Source organism: Molossus molossus, unplaced genomic scaffold (genome assembly GCF_014108415.1).
Source record: "Molossus molossus isolate mMolMol1 unplaced genomic scaffold, mMolMol1.p scaffold_m16_p_1, whole genome shotgun sequence".
In the NCBI taxonomy this organism is placed as follows: Eukaryota; Metazoa; Chordata; class Mammalia; order Chiroptera; family Molossidae; genus Molossus; species Molossus molossus.
Genome location: NW_023425344.1, coordinates 57,563,376 through 57,584,828, shown reverse-complemented (window position 1 = coordinate 57,584,828; position 21,453 = coordinate 57,563,376). Strand labels below are relative to the sequence as shown.

Here is a 21,453-nt window from a genome sequence, read left to right as displayed (position 1 = left end):
TGTTTTGAGTTGCCATATGATTTACTGAGCACCAAAAAGTATCTAAATGAGCCACTCTCAGATGTGATACAGAGTATGAGGGGGTGTACCCTGAATGTAAAAAGCTACAAATATGTTGATTGCTTAGGGAAATAGCTGTCAAAATATGTGGCAGAGTGAAATAATGGTGGTCTTTTACAAGATGTAGGGAAAAAATTAGCTTAATGAATGAAGTTTGCCTCCTATAACATTTTCTTAAATATTGGAACCTGCTTTCCTTTGCCTCTGTTAAATGTAGTATATGATGATATTTAATTCAGCACAAATCATTACAGAATTCTATTAAAAACATCACATACTCCCCACGTGCTCAATCACCTAATATATTCTGGGGATAACAACTGTGTCACTGAGAAGCATAGAAAATAGAGTCCTTTTGCTTCTCCACAAGCCAGCATCCAGAATAATTATCCACTTTCTCAAACACACACCAAAAACTCTGTCTTACCTAAGCAAGTCAGTACCTCTTTATTCTGCAAATTGCTGCCACGTTGCAAGCACTCCCAATCTGACATTTTGGAATTACTAATAATAACCTGAGCTATTATTGTAGCAATGATAATAATAGGTAGTCACAGACATTTAATTATTTGGGAACCGAGTCCTCACCTTACTGTCATGAAGATTACTGTCCCCTAGGTGGACTTACTGGGAGCACAAGTAATGTGCTGAGTCAGCGCAACCCAGGCTTTCCCTGGACGCTGCTCTGCTCTTGGATTCCAGCTCAGCTCTGCCTGCTGTGGGAACTATGGGTGAATGACTTAATTTTTTCTAAATCTCAGCTTAGAGGGAGCTTGTTAAAGAGCCAACAAGGGGGTGGCAGGTAGAAAGTGCTCAGTTCTCTCCCCAGTTTCCACTGCATGAGCTCATGGCCTTGCTCCCCATTTTCACACCTATGTGCCAACTGTGATGGTGGCAATGGACGCACAGGCCAAGACCAAGTCCTCGCCCATCAATTTTTACTTCTGCTATAATTAAACCCAAAATTTCAAAGTTTAGTACAGCATATAAATGGGCAAGGCCACATCTTGCTCATAGGGACAACTGACCTTTATATTTTGAAAGGTCTAAGCATAAAAGCAAAGGAAGAAATGATAGGAGAAAAACTGACAGGTTCTGATGAGTTAAAATTTTAAAAGTCTGTAAAAAAATACATTATGGACAAAATTAAAAGGCAAATGGCAAACTGATTTAAAGATTGCAAATTATATGAATTAGAAAGAAACTCTGGTATACAAAAGCACTAACAAGCAATAAAAAAACCCAAAAACCTCAATGGAAAAAAATGGCAATAAGCTTATAGAATACTCAACTTTCTTAATTGCAAAGAAATATTAATTAAAATAAAATTGGATATTATTTAAACCAGGTATGGGAAGAGTTCAACGTCACAGTGGTTAGTGCTGGTGACGCTGCAGTGGAGTGAGCTGCTCCTACACAAAGCCTTCCTCACTGTGCCACCTGGAATAACTCAGCCAGGTGGCGCCTCTCCAGCTGTGATATTCCCACTGGGTTTACCATTAGATACAGACACTTAAAAATAGATTTAATAACAGCCAGAGATGTCACAGCTTCAATACTCAAAATCGTCAGATGCTCTGACCTACTAATTTCACTTTTAAGAAGTTATATGAAGAAAATGACCAATGATATGCATAGAAGTTTAAATACAAAAAATTCCATTTCAGTGTTCTTTACAGCAAAATTAGAAATATTTTAGTGAAAACTAGAAGCTACCCGAATGCCTAATAATAGGAAATCATGTTCTGCAAAAGTATGCTAGGGGACTATTTGCAACATAATATTATACTTTAAAAAAGCAAGATATAAATTGTATACACAGTACAATTACAACTATGTAAAAACATGTCTCTGTCTATCCGTCTATCTGTCTATGTATCTATCCACCACCACTGCCACCCACTCTCTGAAAAAAATGAAAGAACAGTAACAGTGGTTTTTAGAGTTTGAGGATTACTAGTGGATGTTTTTCTCTGCATTTGTATACTTTTCTATTTTCCAAATTTTCTATAATAAACATATTTTTACTTTTGTCATCAGAGAGAATATTACTGTTTAAAATATCTAAAGAATTAGTTATAGCCCTGGCCGGTTTGGCTCAGCGGTTAGAGCTTCGGCCCGCGGACCAGAGAGACCCGGGTTGGGTTCCCGCTAAGGGCGCGCACCTCCGTTGCGGTATGTCCCCAGCCCGGTTGGGTCGTGTGGGTGGCAGCCAGTTGATGTGTCTCTTTCACATCGATGTTTCTCTCTCTCTCTTCCTGCCTCTCTCCCTCCTGCTCTGTCTGAAGATAAATGCAAAAAAATATCCTTGGGTGAGGATTAAAAAAAAAAGAATCAGTTATATATCTGAAGTAAAGTAACATTTGAAGTCTGCATATAAAACAACTTGAAGTGAACTTTTTTATTCTATTTCAAATTAGGAGATTGCTTCTAAACATCTAGACATTTCACTTCATTAAAACAAGAGGCGGTTTTTTTACTACCCAGAAACAGACTGTCATTCCTTAAACATTCGCCACCGCACCACCTTTCAGGCAGAGACCACAAAAATTAATTATAATAACAATCTGCCAATCACCAAAATAGTTTCGTCTGTAAAATGAGGGGGCCGTGTTCACTAATCTCTTCAGTACGTTCCAACTCTCTAATGATGTGAATCTATTATCTAACTCAAGAGACATAAAACTAAGCAGGGGATTCTCCCTCCACTGTAAGCTGGAGAATATGGGAATAACCGCCAACATTCGGCAGGAAGACCGCAGCGCTTCTGTCAAAGCCACAGAACAAGCGCCAGATGGTGACCCAAAGTGCACAGAGTAAAGGAATTATTCCCCCCTCTGACTCAGGGAAAAGTCAGAGAAGCCCCCTCCTTTTCATCTCCTATTCCTATCCCTAAGACAGTGACACCTCTCTCACCCAGGGGAGTCTAGAGATCAAGGGGCTCAGCACATGCTTATATATAGAAAACATGTCAGTGTTCTATATACCTATTTACAAAAGCCTTATTATTATTTTTTTTTATAAGCACTGTAGCAGCAAAGAGAGCTTTGTAAAATCAAGGAATAACAGCTGGGTAATGCCATGCTCCCACAAGACTGGGGTTTAGCTGTGCCATCTTAACCTCATTAATGCTTTTAGAAAACCTGAGTTTTTGACACCGGGCAGAGAGTGCATTCTGCAGACAACACCTTAAATATATTCTTCTGCGCAGCCAACTAGCAACTCCGGTTGGCTGTTGACCTACGTCCAAAGGAAAGATAAGGTCATAAAGTATTTGCCTGGCTTACTGTCAGAACAACAAAATAATTTTTATCCATATAATTTGTTCCTGTTTTGAAGTTATAGAGTAGAATACTAAGTATCTGGAAATGTTCAGTGCATATTACAATTACATCCTCTAGGTTGAGAAGAACAAGGCTGCAGATTCACTATTTCCCCCTCCCGCCACACACACACACACACACACACACACACACACAAATTAGTCTCCTTTTAGCGTCAAAGAACAGGCAAAGCAGGCAGATCTCTCCCTCCATCTCCAATGTGGGCACCAGGTTTTACCACCTGCCACCTCCTTTTCTAGTGAATCTTCAAGCATTCTTTTCTCAGACATGACATTATCTGGTGCTGGTAAAAATTAGTGCGGAGGAAAAGAAAGGGGGGTAATGGTCCTTCCCCCTCTCTTTCACAAGCTAATTTGTGGGGAACAGAACTGGGAGAAGGCATTCCAACACTCTTTAGGCAAACATATTTCAGGCTTGTCTCCCTGTCTGGTTGGCAAGGCTGGGCAGAGATCCAGATGCTAATTTGAAGGGATAGCTTTGGGGAGGTCATGGATGAAACAGTCCCCCAAATGCTGGCTGTAATAAGCCCACGTAAAACTGTCAAATAACCTGAAGTCAGCCAGAAGGCTCAAGTGTTTTCCTCACGCCAGGGAAAATGTTGGGACTTGTCTTGACTCGCTGGAATGCCAGTTGTATAAGACGCTGCCTACCCTGCAGGCACCGGAGGTTCTCCGGCGAGGCCAGACTGCTTCCTCAGAGCGTGGCCTCCTCATGCTGCCCTGAGCTCCACAATCCGTGACTTCCCTTTGTGTCAACCCTAATCCCTGGGGACATTTCAACTGTTTCCTCTCCTGCCACACACTCTATCCAAAAGCCTCTTCTCAGTCTCTCTTTAGGGGAAAGATTTCACTGCAGATCACAGTTCCAAAGTTCCGAAAATACCAGGCAATGTTATAGCTCCTGGGAGAGAGTCTCCATAACCTGCCCTATGGGATGCAACCCGGAGGCTAGAGCGGATTACTGCTGTTCCCGGGGAAGGAACGAGCTCTGGAATCTGCTTGCCAAGCAAACTGAAACAGGGAAGGGAAGGCTCCAAGGTTCGGGGCGAAAACCTGTGGTGCAAGTGACAAGGTGAGACTCAGAGCAAACCCAGATAAGCTTTTAGAAAATACATAAGAAGAAGGATTTGGCAAGAATCTAGAGGAAGGAAAGAAAGGAAGAAAGGAAGGAAGAACAGGAAGACTAGGAACATAGCATTTTAACTTTATTAAGACCAGAATTAGAAGATTTGTCTTCACTTAAAAATAAATCATTCTTCCATCTTTGTTTGAAGAAGTAGAAATAGACCACCAGAGAGTTTTCTTCTTTCAAACTACAGTTCCTTAAATACAGCCCTTTCTCAGTTACATCAGTACCAGAAATATAGTTACAGCATTTTCTGAGGGAGTGTATTTTGAAAATTGCACATGAGGAAACTGTGCGTGGGTATGTTCTTACCCAGTTTAGAGCTTTGCACGTGATGTTACAGCAGAAGGTGTAGACTGCAGGGGAGGTGGGTGGAAGGGGCACTTTCTGAACTCTCCCCAGAGAAGTAGGCCAAGTGGATTTCCGACTAACCCATCAGCAGATCTGCGGTCCAGGAACTGCCCGAGCACACAGGCACTTGGTCAATGACCAATATGCCCTTGGGACGAGTACACGGATGAGGAAAGGGATTTCCTCGTTTGAGACCTCTAGTCATCGATGTTAACTGAACATCTACTCTGGGAAAAGTTCAGTGCTAAAGTGCCAGATTAGGTGGGAGGCAAGGAAGATCACTCTAAAGATATAAAAAATGTCAGTGTGCTCAGGCATCTTAAATCAAAAAGGAAGGCCCTGCCCAGTTCAGCTCAGCAGTTAGAGCATCAGCCCACAGATGGAAGAGTCATGGGTTTGATTCCGGTCAAGGGCACATACCTCAGTTGTGGTTCGATCCCCCGTCCTGGTCGGGGTCATGTAGGAAGCAGCCAGTTAATGTGTCTCTCTTACATTGATGTTTTTCTCTCTCTCTCTCTCTCCCCTACTCTCTCTCTCTCTCTCTCTCTCGCCTTCCCTCCCTCCCTATCTGAAAGTCAGTGGAGGGATATACTTGGGTGAGGATTAAAAAATAAATAAATAAAAATCAAGCTAGGAAGATTGCACATGCGCACAAATACAACATGAAAGAGCAACAGATAAGTGTCACTAAAGATGCAAAGATATATTGAACTCAGATTTCCCATGTCCCTGGTATCCGCTCTTATTTGAGATATCTGATTTAACCCAGGTCCTGATCTTATTTTGATAGTATGGGCTCCTTCACCTGAACGATTCAGCTTGGTGTTTTTGACCTTGAACCACCCACCTATTTCAATCATGTGAACTGGCATGATTTCCCTCACCAATCTGCCACAGCACACCTTCCATTTCATAGGGATCCTCTTCTGTGGCGTGTAAACCTTACATCACCCAACACAACACAGACTGGATGGAGCAGCACCGGGTGATTCCTATGAAGACATTCCCAACACAGATCTTGCCTGGGTGCCTCTCAGCAACACATTGCGCAGAGTGAAAGAGTGGTTTCCTCGTGCAATTAGGAGACAGTGACTCACGCGAAGTGATCCCGTCCCATGGGGACAGCGCATTGTACTCGCTGACTTTTAGGTGCGCACACTGAATAGTAGCCCAGACTGGATATTATCAAGTCCTGCTAGCCTGTGCTCTCTCCTGAATGGACAGAGACACTACCTTGGAGAAAGTTCTGTATCAGGTGGCGGATGAGGATCAAAGCAAACAGCCTCTTTCCATCACATTCAACCTCACCTGCTGCCTCGGGGAACATTTAGGTGTGAGGAAAGATGAACTAGCTGTATCCACTGCATTTTCATAACTTTTGTTATAAACCTGGCAATGGTACTTTTTAATTAGTATTTCATATCTCAAAATTAATCCTAAAGGATCTGAAATGAGAAAGTATAATAAAGGAACTTTAGGACCGATTTCTAGTACTGTGATTCTAAACGGGGGTAGCTAAGCATTTTGCTCCTTTGAGAGAACTCGGTCACACCTGCAGTCATTTCTGATCTTAGGACTGATGTGGGGTGGCGACTATCATCTAATGGGTAAAGACCTGGGATGCTGTGAAATTTCTTACAATGCATAGGACAGCCTCCACAACAAACCTTAAAATGTCAATGGCCCTCAAGTTTAGAAACTCTACCCTAAGGGAAAGAGCCTGAGTTAAGAGTAAGAAGACCAGGGTTCTAGGCCAGGTTATACCTCCTATTAACACTGCAGCATTGGGCAAGTACCTTAAGCTCTTTGCAAGTCAACTTTTTCATCTTTAACACGGGAATGTTAATCTGCTCCACTCACCCACTCAGGGCTGTATGTAACAATCAAAATAATTGTATGTGGTATACAAAGACGAACTGGCACTTTTATTGTTTAGCATCACAACTTCTTCAACATCCACATTCTCAGTCTACCCTTTCTACAGACACAAATTCAATCTACATATATTTACATAGGGCCTACAGAATAAATAGGACAGTTTTAATCTTATTCAAGAAACCTAAATACCCATGGAAAGTCAAATGAGCTTCCGGTCCTCCACAGCCCAGACAAAGGGGAAAAAAACTCTCTTGTCAACACAAGGTTAGCATTCAGCTTTCCTTTGTCAATGATCTACAGAGAGAATCAACCATGGGTCGGAAAACACTTACCGCATGGATTTTCTTTTCATGATGGCAAGATCCAGGCGTCCTGGACACACACTCGGGGCAGCACTGGCTGGCAGCTATTTGAAGCACTTCTCCCTGCGCATTTAAAAACAGCTCAGTGTAAAACAGCCGCGGCAAACGGTCACAATGGGTCTTTGCCCCCAGAGCCATCTCGGATTCACTAAATCTCATGAGTTTCCCCGGGTGACAACAATAGACAGGATAAACCGAATAAACCAACAAAAAGGATTCTCTCTGTCAAGATGAGCTTCTCTCAAAGATAAAATGAACCCCCTTGTGGAAGCAATTTCCTTGGAAATTGTCTATATCTTTTCACGTGGAATGAAGTGAAGAATTTTATTCATTAGAAATGCTTCATCTGAGTGCCACATAAGAAAAGCAGCGAGGGTGGGAGGAGAACTAGCTCTTGGCTGGGGTAGCGGTGAGGGGAGGCCTCAGAGCTGGTGGCCACAGGTCCTCCGGGTCTCCTATAGCGGCCTGATGCGCTCAGCAGCGGGGAGCTGAGGTTCTGAGTTCACGTTCCCCTGGGACACAGAGGAGCAAGGCACAGACGGAAGGCCAAAGCTGGGAGGGGAAACAGCACCGTTGAGGCAGCATGTGTGCTGTGGAGAGCTGGTGGATTCATGGGCTCTGGGAAAGGTCTATGTTGTTTTTTAAGGCTTCTATAATTTCAATGTGTTTCCTTATAAGATGTGATACTATCAAGGGAATGCGTGGCCACGTGACACCTCAGGGTTTATTGGGAAGTTGTCACGTTAGCTAACCATCCATTTATCTAAGAGTTGTTAAAACTATGGAGCAAAGAGCTTATGTTTGTCTTTTGGAGCCAGTGGTTCTCCCACTAGATCCTCTGCTTCATCTTGTTCCTGCACTATATACATCTTAGCATTTCCTCAAGTCTAAGGATGTGGCAGAACAGGCAACAAGTGATTTTGGTTAAAAATGGTAGGAGATCCTGCATTAGCCAGGAAATCATAACTTGTTCATAGAATAAAAGTCTACAAAGAATTCAGCTGATGCTCGGCCAGTGTGGCTCATTGGTTGAGCACTGACCCATGCACCAAGAGGTCACCGGTTCGATTTCTAGTCAGGGCACATGCCCAGGATGTAGGCCCAATTCCCAGTGGGGGGCATGAGGAGGTGCCAATCGATGTTCTCTCTCATCGATGTTTCTATCTCTCTCTCCCTCTCCTTTCCTCTCTCTCTAAAATCAATAAAAAAAAAAAAATTTAAAAATACATTAAAAAAAAAAGAATTCAGCTGCAAGAATGAAAAAATGTGTGTTCGTTTGTGTGTGTGTGTGTGTGTGTGTTATAGTTTCCTTGTTATTTTGGGCTGCTTGTATTTAAAAAAATCATGCCTACAAGAGAATTGTAATTTTATATAACTACATTCACAAGAGAAATGGGACTACAATTTTATAACTGTTAATCCATAAAACAGACAAATACACCGGTAACGGTAATCACCAAATTCTTCCTATTTGCTTGGTAAAGGGTAAACTTAACTATGAGATTTTATGAAATTCTACATATTATACAATGTTAATGACTTTTCATAAAAGTGCCCTCTGAACCCCAATAAAAAACTACACTTGTACAATTTCCATTAAGACAGAAGACTGTAGACAGTAGAATGTACATTAGCCTAATTTGCACTAAGAATTTCATACAAATAGAAAATGAGATAAACCAAGTATTTATATTCTAACATGGAAGCAGAGAGCAAGGGAGAAAGGCAGGTCGAATGGGAGAGTTCAAGGGATATTACACACTCCCATATTCGTTGTCTTTGTTTTACATAAAAACTGATTTTCAGATTTGGCCATCAAAGCTCATTTCATAAGTGTAATATCCGTTATTTGTGAGTGGCAGTGGAGGGGTCTCCATCTTGAGTCTATCTATTGAACTTCTGGTTGAACCTGAAAGGTTATTTGGAGCTAAAGGAAGAGCAAAAAAATTTGCAAAGGGTGCTTAGAAAAGGAGAGACAGGGGGTTCTTGCTACCTGGCCATGTCACCTTGCATAGCCATGTGAACTGTGGGCTACATGGAACACATAAGCCTGTGGCTCCTCCAGGCTTTGCACTGGGGAGCACTGGGAAGTGGCTGCATGGACAAGGGGCATCAATGAAGATTGCTGGGCGAGCTGGGCAAGATTACTTGTGCAGGATCTAGAAGAACCAACGGACAATAATTATGATGATCATTTGATAATCATAGTTAACACTTATTGAGTACTTAGGATAGCCAGGTACTCTCTAAGCACACATGTGTATGTATATGTATATATGTGTGTGTGTATATAATTTAATTCTCACAACAATTTGGTTAGGTAAATACTATGATCTGCACTGAGGTTTGCAGCTGAAATCCCACCCCATGTAATAATATGGTGTTCCTTTGCATGGCACTGTCCTCTCCACCTATCTGTTCCCCAGAAATCCTTACAAGAGGATTGCTTCTGACAGGACAGGGTTCTAAATGCCTGTTCTCTTTTTCTCAATCTTTGTCTCTGTCTCTATCTTTGTGTCCCTGTCTAGCTTGCTATCCTATATGGATATAGGATGTAGATAGAAAATCTATTATACAGGTTATAGGATGAATAAATAGATATATGCATACATGCATACATCTATTAAAATTGCCATTGGCATTGGTTTACTTCCAATCCATTCAGGAGCAAAAAATAAACACACAATAGAAACCCATTAATAATAATAATAATAATAATAATAATAATTTAGTTTAGGGTACGAATAATTTAGTTTAGTTCATTAACTTGTGCCATGAATTAATGTAAATATACCACAGCAGATTTGAATAACAATTCATGCTGCTGAGAAACATAAAGGAAAACGTAAAAGCAACATGGTGTAATAGAAATTATGTTGGGTCATTAGCCAGAGACTAAGGTTCTTGTCATGGCTGTGCCACGTACTACCTCTGTGTCTTTGAGCAAGTGGTTAAACCACTAAAAATCTGTTTCTTTGTCCATAAAATAAGAAAGTCTAAGTGAATTCTAAAGGCCTCTTATAGTTCTATCATTCTGTGATCTATTTTATTACTTAAAATAAAGAACCCAAATGCCCTGGAATATATTGACATGTTCTTGGAGTTGAAAGTTTCTTACGGTTGGATCATCTGGTCCAACCCCAACCTTCTCATTACAGAGAAGACACCTCCTTAGAGTTCACACTGTCTGATTATGTCATTAGCCAATTTGCCAATCATTCCTTCATAGTCACTCAGTAAACACTTGACACCTTGGTCTCACTTTTTCTCAACCCTGTATCTAGAGCTAATTCTGGACAGCATCAATGTCCATGGAAGTGACCAGTCTAACATTCTATCCTTTTATACTCTTAATCACCGCAATTCAAATACTCTTCACCTCTACTTCTCTTGAGTTCCCCATGGTCATGGCCAACCTTGGTTCTGTCTACATTCCAAATTATTCTCTACCAGAAGCTTTCAACTCAGCCTTCTAGCCTTTAACTCTCTCTAGCCTTTGCTCCCACTCATCACACATCCTTCAGGAAGATCTTTGAGCACTTCTTTTCCTTGCGGTCATCCAGCCTCCAGCAGGCCTCATTGTCCTATTCAAATGATCCTCAATGCCCAGCACTCGCTGAACCTCTATTCTTTTTCTCCATTAACGTGGCAGAATCCCAGTCATGGATCTATTTCACAATTTGCCTTATTCTCTCTTATACCTTGCCAGTAAGTGATGCTGAGAAAAATCATTCTACATGCAGCTTGATACTCCCACAGGTTCATGGTCTCCTATCCCGGTGAGCCCTTAACACCATACACAAATACTTTACCTTGACCTTGGTTGGTCCCTTTCTCTCCTCAGTGACAACTAACATTCACTACTCTCTTCTAGCTCCTGACCACACTCAAAGTCTTCACAAAGTAAGCTCTCTAAGGATGAACTACTTCATTCTCCTATCCTTCTTTTTTTTTTCATTGTTAAGACTTTTTTCCTTCATTTTATTTTTGTTACAGATGTTTCTCCTTTTTTTCCCCATTGACACCCTCCTCCCCATCCCCCCGCACCCTTTTCCCGGCTTTGTTGTCCGTGTCCATTGGTTACATCCCTCTTTTTTACCCACAAATTTAACTATGTCTGTATCCACCCATGGCTCTCTTTCCACTTTAGAGAGTGAAGCTGTCCTCCCAAGCCCATACTCCGGATCCCACATACTCTATTCTTCCCCAAAACTACTCCTTCTAATCATTCACTCTGTCTCTCCTCCCTAATCCATCCCTTATAAGTTCAACTTCTCTCCTTCTTCTAGGTTATTCCCCTTACTTTCCTAAGATGATTATATCTCTCTCATGCTAATATCAAAACAAAAACAAAACCTTTTCCCTTCCCTTGTTTGGTCCTTCTTCACATATTGACTGAGCACTGTCTGTGTGCCATACACTGTGCTGTCTGATGGGCTGCAATAGGGAAGAAAACACAGTTCCTGTCCTCAAGAAGCCAGGAGTCTGGAGGAAGAAGCAGACCAACAGGCGTTTGCAGTGTGGTCAAGGGCTGCAATGAGGGTGTGCACAAAGCATCAGGGCACACATAGGAGGCTCACTATTTGGAGATGGGAGGGTCACAGAAATTTCACAAATGTAGTGGTGTCTGCCTAATGTCCCATTTCTTACTTCCATTCTCAATGAAGCTGCCTGAAAGGGTAGCCTATATTTGGCCTTCCTTTCCCCACTTTTCATCATTCCTCAAACGTCTGTAATAGAGCTTCTACTCCTACCACTCTACACACACCAACTTCAGGATGGTCCCCAATGGCCCACATGCTGCCAAGTCTAATGGACCATATGCATTTCTCCTCCCACTCACTGTCTCACCTGTGATCAACACTATCGCTACAAACTCCTCCTGGAAACTCTCTACTCTTCTGGCTACAGTAACACTGTTCTCTTCTCTAACCATTTCCTATCTCTCTTTTTTTTTTAATCCTCACTTGAGGATATATTTTTATTGATTTTAGAGAAAGAAGACAGAGAGAGAGAGAGAGAGAGAGAGAGAAAGAGAGACATTGATGTGAGAGACAAGCATCAATTGATTGCCTCCCACACACGCCCTTACGGAGGATCGAACCCACAACCTACGTATGTGCCCTGACCAGGAATAGAACCCGCAACCTTTTGGTGTACAGGATGATACTCCAACCAACTTAGCCACTCAACCAGGGTTACATTTACCTCTTGATCCTGTCTTTCTCATCTTCCTAGGTTCTCTTTTATGTTCACCTCCCCTTAAATGACTACATTTCCCCAAATTCCATTCTTGGCCTTGTACTCTTTGTCACACAATCTCTTTGGCTGAGCTCATTAATTCTAAACATTTGTACTGCTGTCTACATGCTAATTATATCCACATAATGTCTTCAACCCTATCTTCTCCTCTGAGCTTTAGACTCATATATCCAACTGTCTTTATGAAATATCCACCTGGTGTTTCCATGGACACGTCAAACTCAATGTGCCCCAAACTGAAATCATCAATTTCTCCCCAGATGGGATGCTTTTCCTCATTCTCCTACATTCTCACTACCAGTTGATGACTCAGCTAACCTACTAGTCATCAAGTCATAAATATGGGTGTCCTAGCTCCTTTTCCTTCCCCTCACCCTCCTACTTTCATCCAGCCTGCTGATTCATCCCCTGAATATATGAGACTGTCCTTTCCTCTTGCTTCAACCCTACCAGGGCTCTGATTTCAATACTCTCCCTCCCATCTCACAGCCTCTGCACCGTCTCCTCATAGCGAATACTATGTGTTATCTTTGAAAAAACAGAGATATTTCTAAAACCTGCCTATTCTACCCTGATGCCTGAAACATTCATTAGTATTCTATCATCTTAAAAATAGGATTCCAAGCTTCGGCGTACACCACAGAAAGCTCTCCATAACCCTGAACTTACCAACTCTCTAGCCCCATCTCTCACTCATTCATACAGTCGGTCAAATAATATGTATTGAGTGCCTACCAGTCAGGTGCTATTGTCGGTGCTGAGGATATACAGTAAACAAAAGAGATGGTAAACAAGAATTGTAAGTAAAATCTAGAGTATGTCAGATAGTAGTTAGTGTCAAGAAGAAAACTGAAGCATGGAAGAAGGATAGGAAATGTAGGAGGTGGAGGACTGCAACTTTAAAAAGAAAGACATTTGGGCAAAACTTAAAGGAAGTAAAAGATCAAGGCATATATTTGTGGAGAAAAACAATCTCTGTGGGAAGCACAGAGTGCAAAGGCCCCATGGCGGAGGTGTGCTTGGCACATCCAGCGAATGGCAAGCAGCCGCGATGTCTAAAGCACAGTGAGCAAGGGAGAGAGCAGTTGGTTAATTAAAGGGTTACAATAGCACCTTATAGGACCTGTGAAGAGTTACTGTGAGAAAAGAAACCACTGGAAGGGTTTAAAGAAGAGAAGCAACATGATCTGACTTCAATTTTAATAGGATCACCCTGGCTACTATATCAGGGTTACAGTGAGAAAGGCCAGTACAGAAACGGCAACAAGCTGTACAGAAACGGGTCGCTGTGAGCAGGAAGCAGATGATAACAGTACGGCTGCTAAGAGCAGGGAGGCCGCGTACGGAACGCACTGTTTCGGAAGAGCGGGTGGGTTTGCTAATATGCTGGATATGGGATGTGAGAGAAAGTGGGGAGCTGAGGATGACGCTGCTTGCTGGCCTGAGGAAGTGGAAGAAGGGAGTTTGCCATTTACAGAGGTGAGAAAAATTAGGACAGATACACATGAGGAAGGGACAAAATCATGTCTGGTGTGGAACAAGGGTCGAGCCTCTTTCTGCAAAGGGCCAGGTAGCAAATATTTTAGCCTTTGGTCTGTGTCAGAACCACACAACTCATGTCACTAGGATGCAGCCATAGGCGATACATAAATAAATGCATCTGTCTGTTTGAATAAAACTTTATTTATGGACACTGGAACTTGACTTCACATAATTTTCACATCATAAAATACTGTTCTCTGTTGATCTTTCCCAACCATTTCAAAATGCAAACACCATTCTTGATCACAGGTCACACAGTCTAGACTGTCAGCTGATTCATGGTATGGAACACATTTTGTTTTCAGCAATACAGTCTATGGCTTATAACATTTATTTCAGGGCTTTTTCTGTGATACCACAATTATGACCAGTTCAGATTTGGACATGAATTACTCAGCAAGCTAAATAGTGATCTTTTAGGAGCATTTACACCGTAAAATAGAAAGCCCCATAGCATACAACAAAATATTACTGCATTTACCAACCCCTGATGTACAACCGGCTTCTCAGAAACAGACCCATGCAGAAATTGAGTCATCCCTTAAATGTATACAGAACCTTTACTTCAAAGCTAGAAACAGAAATGTATTAGCACTGGATGGTATGAAAGCTCAAGATTAATCACTGTGGAGAGAGCAAAAAAAACTTAAAAAAATAAACTACTTGTGAAATTGACAGAATGCTTTTTTAGAAAAAAATAATTGGTCTTCTCCAGGGAATTTCAAATGTTCAAATTTGAAGCTTAAGCTCTTTTTATTTTAATAGACTCACTTTAAAAAGGAAAGAGTCAGCACCTGGAAAAAATATTCTAACAGCATAGATGTGTAGTTAGAAAAAAACTGAAAATTTTTAACCGAGGGACAGGATGAAATATCCCTCATACACTTGGTCAAATACCAGCTATTTTTAAGTCAGAACTTCTCACGTTCCTAGGGAGTCCAAAGGCAGCACAATAATACAATCAGAATGAATAATGTTTCTAGAAAATCATCTTTATGAACTTGATCCTGATTTTCAATCCATTCAATGGCTTGGAATTGCTGGTTAGTATCAGTAGCTTTGGCAACTGTTGAGCCCAGAAAAAAATCTCTGGGCAGCAGTTGGTTCATTAATTGCATAATCATGATTAAGTTGCTTAAAATTCTAGGCTTCACTTTCCTCACCTGTCAAGTGGGGATAAAGATATCTATCCCACATAATAGTAAATGAACTAACATTTGTAAAATCTTTAACTGAGTGCCTTGTCCAAAGTACTAAATGCTCAATAAACAGAAATCAAGATATTCTTAAATATGATAGGCAAAAATTCTCTCCCACATTTCATAAAGCTTCCAATTTGGGATAAAAAACTAGATGGTTGAAAAAATGCAAAAACCCTACCGTTTCAGTGACTTTACCAATCACATTTAGGACACATTTAGCATATCATACCTTCTCAAAGGCACACTGAGGGTTTCTGCAAACAGCAGGTTTGCAGATAACAATATCACCATGGCAACGGCAATTCTGGCATGAATCAGGCTTCCAAATCGTGGCATCCTGCAAAGAAGCATAAGCTCTGAGTTACAAACTGATCAGTCAAAGTATGAACACACAAAAGCAGCTCCTTCAAGGCCCCTACAGCCGGAACAATTAACAGGCAAAGGAGAAGTCACAGGCACACATAAGTGCTTGCTGGGCACTGATTACACCTCGAGAGGCAATACAAGCAGTATAATCCATTTCACCACAGTCAACCCACGTAGCCAAAGACAAGGGCATGCAGCAGAAAGCTGTCGATACCCAGAGTAAAAAATCATCGATTGACCTGAAACGTCAGGAGAACAAGCTGCTCCCTGACTTGAAGTTTCTCTTTGCTGTTAAGCAGCAAAAACCATCAGAGCCTATTTAAAAGAAAACGACACTTGGACTAGCACTAACCAGCATTTTCCAGCACTTTTCTACTACACACTTTAATGCTTATCAGAAACGAGAAGAACCCAAGTAAGTAGTTCAATAGTTTTTAAGGTAGAACAACCTACACACTGAGTGCCTAGGTGTCCAGATGTATGCCAGGCATTTGGGGGTACAAATAAAGCACCATCAGTCAGATCTCACAAATTATTTTGGGTTATGCACACAAGGGTATTAAATAAACAAAAACTGATGACACTATGTTAGTTCTCAACCAATGGGAAAGAAAAGTAATGGTCATAGCAGAAAAGTAAAATTGGGTTCAGTGCAAGAAGGACCTAGAAATGTCCTTCCTACTTCCTGCCTTCCATCATGCCTTCCCTAGTTTCAATTGTGCCCATCTGAAGTACCTTTGAGCCCAACTATAGCGCAGAACCCACAGAGATCAGTTTCTGTCCTTTGCAAGGCTGCTTGGTAGGCTTCGAACTGAAGCAGTAAAGATGCCATAGACTGTACTGAAATATATCTTCCCAGAAAGTTCCTAACCTAAATTCCTATTTAGTATGGGTTGAAAACAACCATCCTCTCTGGCTGAGTTTTAAACACTCAACCTCTTCTAAGAAAGCTGTCCGTGTTCTTCTCCAGTTTAAAACTATGACATCTCTCATCTTTACTACCGATGGGATAAAGTGCAGATGCCATATCAGGCACCTGCCTCTCTCCCTGGCCTTGGCAAACCTCATAGTCCTGAGACTTTCGTTCCTCCACTCACGTCGATCAAGCCATCGGACAGCCCGAGCCTCCCTATTTGGTGTCACACTTTACCCTCCTCTGGAGATCCCCATTCTTCCTTCACGTCCCCAGAGACAGTTTGCAACCCAACATGCTTCTTATAAGCCCCAACCTCAAGGATAAATAGTTCCTAACCCTTAACCCTGCTTACTGCACACCCGCACTCAGGTGTGGCTCTCCACTGATTCTCTGCGACCCGCTGTGCCCTGCATTCACTTACATGCCCGTTAGCTTGCTAGACCAGAACATAAGCCCCTCAGAGCAGGCACTGTCCTTGACTGGCCACTGTACGTCCTTCGAAAACCAACGTTCACAGTTCATATGATGCTTAGTAAAGACATTTTCCGTCTTTCTAGAGATTGTTATCGTTTCTTTCTCAGTCAACCAAATGAAGTGCTGTTAAAATACTTTGGGGCAGAGTAAGAGCCGTGTCCCAGTTCCTGATAGAGGCATCAGAACACCAGCATTTGGCTTGAAGTGGATGAGTGGAGAGCTGGCAGGTGCTGGCAACAGACACTTACACCGCAAAGCTGAAATCAAACAAAATGGTTAATGTTATGTGTCAACTTGGCTAGGATATGGGGCCTGGTTGTTTGGTCAAACACCGGCCCAGATGTTGCTGTGAAGATATTCTGTGGATGTGATTAACTTATGATCAGTCGATTAAGCACATACAGGAGATTTCCCTCGATAACATGGGGGAGTCTCATCCAATCAAATGAATGCTTCAGAGCAAAAACTGAAGTTTCCTGAAGAGGAAGGAATTCAGTTTCAAAGCGATAACACAGAAATTCTGCCAGAATTCCCATACTACCAGCCTGCACTACAGATTTCAAAATTTCAGACTCAAGGCTGTAACTTCAATTCCTGCCTGAATTTCCAACTTGCCAGCCTGCCGTACAGACTTGGAACTTGCCAGTCCCCACAACTACTGTACAAGCCCAGATACATATGTCTCCTATCAGTTCTGTTTCTCTGAAGGACCCTGTCTGACACACCAATGTTGCGCTGATCTACATGGATGTGCACAACATTCCTGAGCAAAAATGAGGTCATCATTTTGGATCGAGAAATGTTAAATTCATACAGAACGTCTTACTGAATGTGCTTCAAACTCAAAGTCACTTAAGAAACATAAAATACATCTGCCCCTGCCCAGTGTTGCTCAGTGGTTAGAACAATGACCCACACAGCAAAGAGTCACGGGTTCAATTCCCAGTCAAGGGCACGTACCTGGGTTGCAGGTTCAAGCCCTAGCCCTGGTTGGGGTATGTGTGGGAAGCAACCAATCAATGTGTCTCTCTCACATTGATGTTTGTCTGTCTGTCTGTCTCTCTCTCTCTTCCCTTCCTCCCTTCAACTCTCTCTAAAATCTTCAAAAAAGGAAAATATTCTCAGGTGAGAATTAACCAAAAAGAAAACACACACACACACACACACACACACCTGAAGCCAGATTACATTCCCAGGAGCCAGTTCACAGATATCGGAGTCGAAGCAAATGAGTACTAGAACCTGACTTGGAATACCTCTGAATCTCTCTCTTTATTGCTACAGTGCACTCCTCTGAGATTGGCAATAGTGTGCCAACAATGCCTACTCTTAACCCAAACAGCAAGGTGAGGAAAAACAAATTCCATTTCCAAGCACAATGTAATATATATTTCCTGCTGATTTCAAGAAAACGATATTAGTTTCAGGATACAGATTAAATAAAAATGACAACTTCACAAAGCCAGCAGCTACCATTTATTGATCATTATCTTATGCTGACTTAAGCCTGACTCTTAGAGCAGGAAACACTGATGGGAGGAGGCATGTGTGGTACTGCAGGAAGGTGGCCTGGTTTTCCTTCCCACCTCGGCCATGATCCTGGAGGGCTGTGCCCAGCAGAGAGGGACATAGGTGCGCATTGATGCCACCTATGCAAAACACTTACCTGCATAACAGCCCTCCGGAGCTGGCACTATCCCTATTATGCTTATCCCCATTTTAAAGATGAGAATTCAAGGGATTGAGCAATTTATTTACCCAAGTTCACAAAACTCTATGAGCTCCAAGAACTCAGGCAGCCTGGCCTTGATTGCTCGTGTCACCATTTATTAATGATGAGGCCCTTATCAAGTTAAGGTGTCTGTGTCCCAGGTTCCTCATTTGTAAAGTAGGGACGATAAAGTACTTAACTCATAGGGTTATTGAAAGGATAAAATGAGATGATGTATTTAAAGAGATCTGAACAGCGCCTGGAAGTTACTAAGAACCCATTAAATGTAATTTGGTTTAATCCAAATGCTTTCTACAAAGCCACAAGCATTTAGCAAATAACTTTAAATTTTCCTTTTCTCATCGTGAAAACAGTCCCCTAGGTCCCTTGACTTCCCCATCTTCCTATTCCAGCCTACACAGATCAAACAGAGTGAAACCACGACTGTGTTAGGACCCCAGCACCGAGAAGACCCAGGGCTCTGCAGGAGGAGAAATGAACCCACAGATGGCGTTTGCAGGACTGCTCAGGTAACGGGAAAAGCTTCTGGGCCGCTAAACTGACACATGAATCTGTGTCTTCATTTCCCTCTGACCGTGGAGGGTCCACCAGCTCCACGCACTCCCTTCAGGCTTGTGTGGCTCTGAGGCGCCAGGCATCTCGACTCTCCAGATGCAACATTCTCTCACCGGGCATCTGGTTCTCTGCATCTCAGTGATTTGCTCGGTGACCCCAGCCTTCATAACAGTCCATGGCTCCTTTCAGCAGCTCTCAATCACTGGGTTTGGCTTACTGAACTCTAAACAGTAGACTTCTAAGAATATGAAATGAGCCCTGGTCGATTTGGCTCAGCGGTTGGAGCATCGGCCTGCAGACCAGAGAGTCCTGGGTTCGGTTCCTGCTAGGGGCATGTACAAAAAACAAAAAAAAGAAAGGAAATCCTGACATTTGCACCAACCCAAGGGCATTATGCTAAATGAACTAAGACAGATGCAGAAAGACAAATGCTGCATAATCTCACTTATGTGTAGAATCTAAAAAAAATTAAAATATGAAATGATTTTTCACTTACATTCAGAGAACCATAACTTACTTTTCTTTATGTTAATTCAAAGTTAAATTCATCTGGACCCAGGAAGCCTCCCTGAATTTGTTTACCTACTGTCTATGACTCTTCAAGGAAGATCTCGTTTTATTCCATTTGTCTACTCCCGTCACCTGGCACAATTCCTGAGTTTTGGATGAATCTGTTAATGAACAACCCCAAGTACTTGCTTACCCACAAAAAAATACCTGTCCAAGTGAATTGAGACACCCCAGTTAGGATACAAGATCTTGACAACACATTGTTTAAGTGATGTCACTGCAAAATCCCCACAATGTTATTACTTCACTCATTCAAACTATGTTTGAATAAAATTTTTCCTTCATCTAGGCATCAGATTTGTCAAAAAAATACTTATAATAATGTCCTCATAGAATAAATAATTTATGGTTAATTTTACTTTACTTTTATTTTTATTTTTAAAGATTTTTATTGATTTTAAAGTGAGAGGAAAGGAGAGACACTTTACCAAGACCTAGAAAGATGGCCTTATATTTTTTAGGTCTAAAACTTTAAGAATCAATTTCTATGGTTCCATAAAACTGCTTTATGGCGGTAGGAATATGAGGGTTCCTCAATAGCTGAAACTTTGGATAAAGTCATAAAGACCAAAGAAATAACACTGTAAAATAAGTTTTACAGATTTTCCATGTTACTATTGCAATTCTGTCGCTTTAGAATCCTTTCTTCCAATCTAACACACTCTGCAAAAGACTCTTAAAATAGTTTTTCTCTAGAATATAGATTAAAGGATTAGATTTTGACAAGCCTAAAAAGCAATCAAAATATGATCTGTTTAAACAGCTTTTTATATATTTTAGTAATATGTGAATAAAATGTTCTTACAAATAATATAGTGCCTCCATCTCCCAATTTTTTGTAACTTCATTTTTATTGTTGACATTATTACAGATGTCCCTATTTTCCCCCTTTGCCCACCTCCACAAAGCCCTCCCCCCTTTCCTCTGGCCATCACCACACTGTTGTCCGTGCCTATGGGTTATGCATATATATGTTCTTTGGCTAATCCCGTCATCTTCTTTCATCCAGTCTCCCCCCACACCCATCACCTCTGACAGCTGTCAGTCTGTTCAATGTATCCATGTCTCTGCTTCTATTTTGTTTATTAGATTCCACATACAAATGAGAGCATATGGTATTTGTCTTTCCTGACTGGCTTATTTTACTTAGCATAATAATCTCCAGCTCCATCCATGCTGTCACAAAATGAAAGATTTATTTTTAAGTAATAGCAAGATGCTTCAATGAAAAAAAAAAAAAACTTATTTCACTTGGTTAAGTATTTACTAAACATTTAATTAGTGCTAAAAAATAAACAATGACTATATCCCTCATCAGTACTCAAATTACTGGGGGAAATTATCTGTAGTATTCTATAAAAGCAGATTATCAACTGTTAACATAAATTTTCTTTCATCTGAATGGTATAATAATCCTACTTCAATTATTGATTAATTCATCTCATTTTAAATTCTCTTGGTTTCTGACCAAAAATGAGAAAGACAAAACAAAGCTCCCTCAAAGCAGTACTTTCAAGTTATAAAATGGTATGCAAAATATTCCTTGCTGTTAAAAAATATTATGTGCATGGAAACAAAGTATGGAATTATGTAAAGGGTAGCAAGTGAAGGGTAGTCATTCCTAGGTGCGGATTCTAGGTGATTTTTTAAAGTTTTTTCCTTTATTCTTATTCATATTTTCTATTTTTTTCAATAACAAAACTATGTAACTTAA

The 21,453-nt window shown here is 41.3% G+C and overlaps 1 protein-coding gene across 1 annotated transcript in view; it reads right to left on the bottom strand.

Moving 5' to 3' along the window:
* The window catches only part of FRAS1 (Fraser extracellular matrix complex subunit 1), a 432,882-nt gene that overhangs the window by 258,563 nt on the left and 152,866 nt on the right, over positions 1-21,453 (bottom strand). Inside the window, exons 3-4 of the mRNA XM_036267136.1 lie at positions 15,356-15,463; positions 7,091-7,183 (exon numbers count right to left, since the gene is read on the bottom strand). Of these exons, the coding sequence (XP_036123029.1) occupies positions 7,091-7,183; positions 15,356-15,463 (201 nt within the window). The remainder of the gene's footprint in view (positions 1-7,090; positions 7,184-15,355; positions 15,464-21,453) is intronic.